This window comes from Phyllopteryx taeniolatus, chromosome 7 (genome assembly GCF_024500385.1).
Source record: "Phyllopteryx taeniolatus isolate TA_2022b chromosome 7, UOR_Ptae_1.2, whole genome shotgun sequence".
Taxonomy (NCBI): Eukaryota; Metazoa; Chordata; class Actinopteri; order Syngnathiformes; family Syngnathidae; genus Phyllopteryx; species Phyllopteryx taeniolatus.
This window is the reverse complement of record NC_084508.1, coordinates 18,072,698-18,079,983: the sequence shown is the minus strand read 5'-3', so window position 1 is coordinate 18,079,983 and position 7,286 is coordinate 18,072,698. Positions and strand designations below refer to the sequence as shown.

Below are 7,286 nucleotides of genomic sequence, written 5' to 3'. Positions count from 1 at the left end.
AGGGTGTACCCCGCCTCTCGCCCGAAGATACCTGTGATAGGCTCCAGCACGCCCACGACTCTAGTGAGGATAAGCGATACAGAAAATGGATGGATACATTTATTCGCAATTCATGATACTCTATGGAAAATGGATGTGTGAATGAATATTTGCATAATGCCCAATAACAGTTTTAGTAAGCAAACACAGTTGCAAAATGTTTTTTTTTTAGTTATTTTTTTACAAAAATATGACACATCGATCATTTTTTAACATCCCAATTATCTTTATTTAAAAGCCTTTCCTCTTATAAAGCCAATCTTACTTATTGTAACAGTGCCTTGATAATGTCAGAAGCAGAGAACATACATGGGATGTTCCCTAACAGAGGTACAGTACTTACAATAACTCACAGTCATAATGTTGAGCCCACATTGAGATTAAAAAATAGATTTGAGGTAGCCACACATTTGCCTGGAATATATCCAAATATATCTTTGAACTGACCAACATCTAAGGCCTTCTCCAAACAAAAATAAATAACAGCAAGGCACAGGAGTTAAAGGGGGTAGAAGTCACTTGAAACAAACTAGCTATACATTTGTGAGCAGCTATTTCGGTGCAGCACGACCCATTCACATTCTTGCACTCACAATGCCACACCCCGTTAAACATTAGCACCTACCAATTCTGCAAACTTTCCCAATCAACAATTAAACATATGACAGACTAAGGTTAAATGTACAGTGCTTGACAAATATATTAGACCACCTGTCAGAAGAAATGAGAATAGACCATCCAGCATCATGGAGTGCTTTAATGTAGACTCTTTCAATGAGCTCTTAACATTTTACTATTTCAAAGGGGAATGAGGAATTTTAAATACAACCCCAATTCAATGAAGTTGGGACATTGTGTTAAACATAACTAAAAACAGAATACAATGATTTGCAAATCATGTTCAACCTATATTTAATTGAATACACTACAAAGACAAGATATTTAATGTTCAAACTGATAAACTTTATTGTCTTTAGCAAATAATCATTAACTTAGAATTTTATGGCTGCAACACGTTCCCAAAAAGCTGGGACAGGGTCATGTTTACCACTGTGTTACATCACCTTTTCTTTTAACAATATTCAATAAAAGTTTGGGAACTGAGGACACTAATTGTTGAAGGGGCGTCCATGAAAAAGATATTTCTTGGATGGCAGCCTATGTTTCTCCAAAAGCTGTATGTACCTTTCAGCATTAATGGTGCCTTCACAGATGTGTAAGTTGCCCATGCCATTGGCACTAACACAGCCCCATAGCATCAGAGATGCTGGCTTTTGAACTTTGTGTTCATAACAGTCCCGATGGTTCTTTTCCTCTTTGGCCCGGAGGACACGACGTCCACAATTTCCAAAAACAATTTGAAATGTGGACTCATCGGACCACAGAACACTTTTCCACTTTGCATCAGTCCATCTTAGATGAGCTCGGGCCCAGAGAAGCCGGCGGTGTTTCTGGGTGTTGTTGATAAATGGCTTTTGCTTTGCATAGTAGAGTTTCAAGTTGCACTTACGGATGTAGCGCCGAACTGTATTTACTGACATTGGTTTTGTGAAGTGTTACTGAGCCCATGTGGTGATATCACATTGATGTCAGTTTTTGATGCAGTGCCGCCTGAAGGATCGAAGGTCACAGGCATTCAATGTTGGTTTTCGGCCTTGCCGCTGACATGCAGTGATATCTCCAGATTCTCTGAACCAATTGATGATATTATGGACCGTAGATGATGAAATCCTTAAATTCCTTGCAATTGTACGTTGAGGAACATTGTCCTTAAACTTCGACTATTTTCTCACACACTTGTTCACAAAGAGGTGAACCTCGCCCCATCTTTGCTTGTGAATGACTGAGCAATTCAGGGAAGCTCCTTTATACCCAATCATGGCACCCACCTATTCCCAATTAGCCTGTTCACCTGTGGGATGTTCCAAACAGGTGTTTCATGAGCATTCCTCAACTTTCTAAGTCTTTTTTGCCACCTGTCCCAGCTTTTTGGGAACGTGTTGTAGCCATAAAATTCAAAGTTAATGATTATTTGCTAAAAACAATAAGGTTTATCAGTTTGAACGTTAAATATCTTGTCTTTCTAGTGAATTCAATTAAATATAGGTTGAACATGATTTGCAGATCATTGTATTCTGTTTTTATTTATGTTTAACACAACGTCCCAACTTCATTGAAATTGGGGATGTAGAATGAAATTGAAAATTAATTAACCTTTTATACCAAAATTTGGGCTGACAAACTGGGGTTCTGAGAAATTGGAAATTCATCAGCCAGAACATTCCACCACTAATCAATTTTTTTTGTTTCTGTTCAGGAATAATTATTGTTTTGCACTGTATTTTTTTATCCTTAGGACTGTATTTTAGCATTTAAAAATATAACTTTGGTTTTAATAACTTCTACATACTGGTTTACAGAAACATTAAAAAATATATATTTGGGTAATTACCAGTGCTGTTTATTAAGGGCAGTTGTGCCATAAACCATACATTGGGTGGTGGTTTAATAAATATGTTAAGCATTGTACAAGCTCTGTTTCAGGTAACTGGTTGCTACTTTATGCCAAGAAAGGAAAAAAAAAAATCAACTAGACTACTGTAACTCATATTATGATATATTTGAACTTAAAGCTGTGAGACTACTATGTAATGCTGCAACACAAAACCGTGTTGAGTTAGTTTTCTAGGCAAGACAATTTACTCTAAAGCTCCAGCTCTTCCACAAACATATCCATTGGGGGACTCAGGTTGCAGAAACTATACACAACTACAACGCTATTTAAAAAAAATAAAAAATAAAAAAATCACATTTTGATGTCATGCTGATGAGCCACTAATGTCAGGGAAAGGCTCCTGTTGTACATGATCAAACTGAAGACAACTTTTTAAAAAATGCCATTAGAAAATCACATTTACATCTGGAAGTTGCATCAACACAGACTAAGGGGATTTGCTACATTTGTTAATATTACTGAGCAAAATAACTAAAAAAATACAACATTAATGGCAAAAACACTTGGGTGGGTGTTTGTCTACAAAGCTACATACAGTGCTCAACATAATTGAGTACACTACCTTTGAAAAGTAAGCATTTTATCTTTTTCTCAATGAACACGAGCAATTTTCTGAAGTTTGACAATGATTAGACTAACCTGTGTTTACATTTTTGTAAATTAGAGTTATTTTTTCAAACCTAAAGCGTAGCTATGCTGGACATTAATTGGTGTGTATTTATTGCAATGTTGCAATAATAAATGAATCTGTAACGAAAAATTACATTGTTGCATGTGCACATTGCCAAATGTCATCTGCAATCAATGGCCCACATTCATGGCAGTTACTGATTCTGAGAGGAAACTCAAGGTTTTCTAGTGAATGTTGGGATGTACTCCTTTCTGTTGAGCACTGTATTGTAATACCAATGAACTATAAGTGAAAAAACTATTTTCTTAAGATAATAAAAACAGTTATGGCAAAAAAGTGGAAAAACAAGAAAGTGCTACAGAAATCATAATTTCCATCCCAAATCTGATTTGACACAGGGTCACATAGATTCTTATATAACTTGAGCAACTATGAATGACCTTGGAAAGCTTTAAACAAGGAAAATAGTTTCAGGCTGTACAATTTGGGGAAAGGAAAACATTGTGCTTATAGACAAAAAATGGTACTTCCAACTGTTTTTGCATAGTGAAGGATGAAAGAAGAAGAAAATGCAATCTACGGAGTTCCTTTCCTATACATTTCATTAAAGAGGTCTTGATTCACTTTCCAGTCATCACAGTGTTACAGTGTTAATTGTTCCACTTTTGTTTACGTCAGAGAAATATAATCCACACATTGTCAGGAAAACTGTTGAGAAAAAAAAAATCTACAAACTGCATTCATCCATTCATTTTCTGTACCACTCATCCTCACCAGGGTCCTCATTTATCAAAGAATGCATATAAAAGGTTCTAAGTTCGTTCGTAGGACTGGAATTTAGAAAGTGTGTAAATACAAAAAAATATGTATTTATCAACTGTGTGGACACCTGTCGTATGCACACGAGTAAGTCATGTGTGTTAATGAATTCCACCTGTTCTAAACTGCCACGCTCGCCCACATTTGGCCTCATTTGCATTGAGAGACACCTCCAACTGACCATATATGGTAGCCGCAATCCCTTTTAAGAATGTGCTCCTACTTCCAAAATCATGGCAAAGAAGGCGGAGAAAAGGAATATCTCCGTGACCGACATTGAGGTATTTGTCTGAAAGGTGGAACCAAATCAAAAATTACTGTTTGGAGCAATTAATGCCGGTGTAACCAACAAAAGAAACAAAATTACCTGGGAGAATATAACCGCTACTCATTGTCAAAAAAAAACATGTCACGGAGCACAGATGAGATTTATCTTTTGTTAACTGGAGGACGACAAGCAAGTCATGTGGAAAACCGGATTGCAAGCATTATTGGGGACAGATCACTGCAGCCAGCCATCTTCAACAGCTCCTCATCCTTTAGGCGCACACCCACGGAGCTATTCTGTAGAATGAATGAATGATGCGTTCCTCCAAACAATGTGGATTGCAGATTATTTGTCCATTGATTGAATGAAATCCTTTCCTGTTCACGTTGCTGAATTTGTTATCTAATGGTGCTTTAATTGAAATGTGGGTACTATCTATGACTCCAACTACATGTTTGGGAAACCCTTGTTTAATTTTTTCTTATTGGTGAGGTCTGTATTCGAACTGAATTTAAGTTGGGGCCAGGGAAACAATAGCATCCAACACTGCCACCATGATACGGCTTAGTGTTGGTTGTGAAATGCTGCAAGTCTCCAATCTCCCGCAAAAATGTCACGTTCCCAGAGACCACAGCGACATCGTGCCACAAACTACAGTCTCGACAATATTATTGGCTATACAGCAATCACAATGATTTACTTTCTCAAATAATTATGCAGCCTAGTAAACCTAGAAAACCGGAGCAGATCTGTTAATATCATATTCCACAACCTATGATCAGATATCAGGGGGCTGAATTATTGGCTACTGGTCAGAAATGGGCCACATACTAGGGGAATGTGAGCTCGAACCAACCCGTTCCCAATTTTAAATGACCTTTGTAAAAGAAGGTAAATTCACAACTTCTTATAAAGAAAAAGTCCAGAAACAAATAGCCAGATAGACTTAAGATGGAGAAATTGTATGAACGGAACATCATGATTTATGCTAAGGGTTTCTACATGAATATACTTATTTAATCACGTATAAGCGTTCGCAATGATAATCTGCTGACTTGTGGTGATGTGTGTATTGAGAATGAAAAAATCATTACACAGAAGTAATCTGGAAGCTTTGGCAACACATGTATAAGGCAAAATCCTTAAACGTAAGAATGACAAATTCCTAATTCAACCCATGTAAGGCTGCCAAATGTGACTTCTGTAACCATTTCAGTAACCCTAACACTAGAAGGTGCAATACTAGTACCCGCATTTGGACTAATGCTGTGTAGAATCTGTTACACACTGCAGAGACTATAGTTTTTGTGAACCACAAAGCTTCCTGTGCTTTGGAGGTAAAAGCGAAACAAATTCACACATCTGCATCTTTAAAGTGGGACAATCTTGTATCATTTCTCTATTATTGAGGGGCAAAATAGGAAATTAAAGCAAGAACAGACAGTGAAAAGGTCCTACACACTGAAGCTTTCATTACATCTGACAGGATAAGAAAAAGAAAGAACTTGGCTACTTGTGGTTGAGTGCAATTTGTCTTGCGTGGCTGGAGAGGCTGGCTGGCATCAAGAGGTCACTTAGTGGAAGTGCTGCTGGCAGTGAATTTTCTCCTTGGCGTTACCCAGAAGTTCCAGCATCTCCTGCACAATGGCCTGCAACGCACGGCCCAGGTCTTCACCGCTATATGGCTTCCCAAGAGGAGGCACGTGAATGAAGGCCGAGCGACCGTGGCTCATGTACAGGGATGTGTAATAGGTGAAGTCACATAGATACCTGTAAGAAAAGACAAAATTGAGCAGAGCCTGTGGCTACGAGAAACGGGGCCAACACAGTGAGAGGTCGTGTATAGGTCGCAGTTTAGCATCCATGGTGATTTTTCAATCAAACAAGTCGGACTGACAGAGGTCTATGCTCTATTACGACCAAGTCTTAATCGCATGCTGGTAGCAAAAGCTATCAATATAAATCCCTAAACCCACCAAACAAACATTATTTGTAATCGAGACTGATGTATTTAAGGAGCTTTATTTGAATTGACTATTCTCTTAACACATGGGTCCTAAGCCCAAATAAAAAAAAATTAAAATTGGTGGGTTGCATCATTTAGGGAATCCGACATAAAAACTGTGCCAAAACAAATGCACTGACTCACTGTGGCGACCCCTGATATGACAAGCTGAAAGCCAAAAGAATTCTGTCATCAAATAATTGAGTGGATATAAACATTTTAAAATGCAGCGTAGTTACTTTTTCATTTAATTTTTAAACTGATTATTGATCCCTCAAGGGGACATTCAACTTACAGTGCTGTGTCGTTTTTGTGTTGTACGCCACACAGAGAAGTAGATCACAAACTTGGTTAATCACTGTATGTTTATATCTTTTTGGCATGTGTACATGCTCTCTCCCACCCCATACTGTGCACATACTGTATTGAACAGGGTACTTTCATTAGGGGCTTTGATCAATACAACCTTAGCTGTATGTTTAATTCCTACAAATATTCACTTTCCTCATACAATATAAAGATTTGAAAACCACTTCTACTTTAACAGTTGAATGTACACTTAGGTTCAGGTATTTTGTTGATGACATGAGTTTTTGTCATTTTGCCTTTATACACCCCCACAATGGATTTCTTACTATACAAAAATATTTTTGCAAGTACAGGAGTCCCACTACTCCGTATAAAGGGGCTACTGTCCCTTAATGCTAAATGCCAAATATTTGTGAAACCTCTTGAGATTGTATAAGGTCAAATACATCCTGGTGGTGTATAAAGGAAAATCATTAAAACCGTGTCATTGTCTAAACAGTTCTGGGTGTAATTATATACATACTGTACTATATATATTACCCTTCCAACAGGAGTTAAAGCCACCTATTCAAAGCTATATCAAGTAATCAATGCATTGCAATTATTTGCCCCATAATTCAATACCGATTCAGCAAAGCTTCTGAAATTAGGCCTGTCACGATAACAAATCTTTCCCAACAAACAATTAAACAATTTATAT

General features: G+C 37.5%; 1 protein-coding gene across 2 annotated transcripts in view; it reads right to left on the bottom strand.

Annotated features, from left to right (window-relative positions):
* Window positions 1-241: 241 nt before the first annotated feature.
* The window catches only part of LOC133480321 (pyroglutamyl-peptidase 1-like), a 19,459-nt gene continuing 12,414 nt past the window's right edge, over window positions 242-7,286 (bottom strand). For both annotated transcript variants that reach the window (XM_061778161.1, XM_061778162.1), the window contains exon 5: window positions 242-6,042. In XM_061778161.1, coding sequence (XP_061634145.1) covers window positions 5,847-6,042 — 196 coding nt within the window. In that variant the 3' untranslated portion in view covers window positions 242-5,846. The remainder of the gene's footprint in view (window positions 6,043-7,286) is intronic.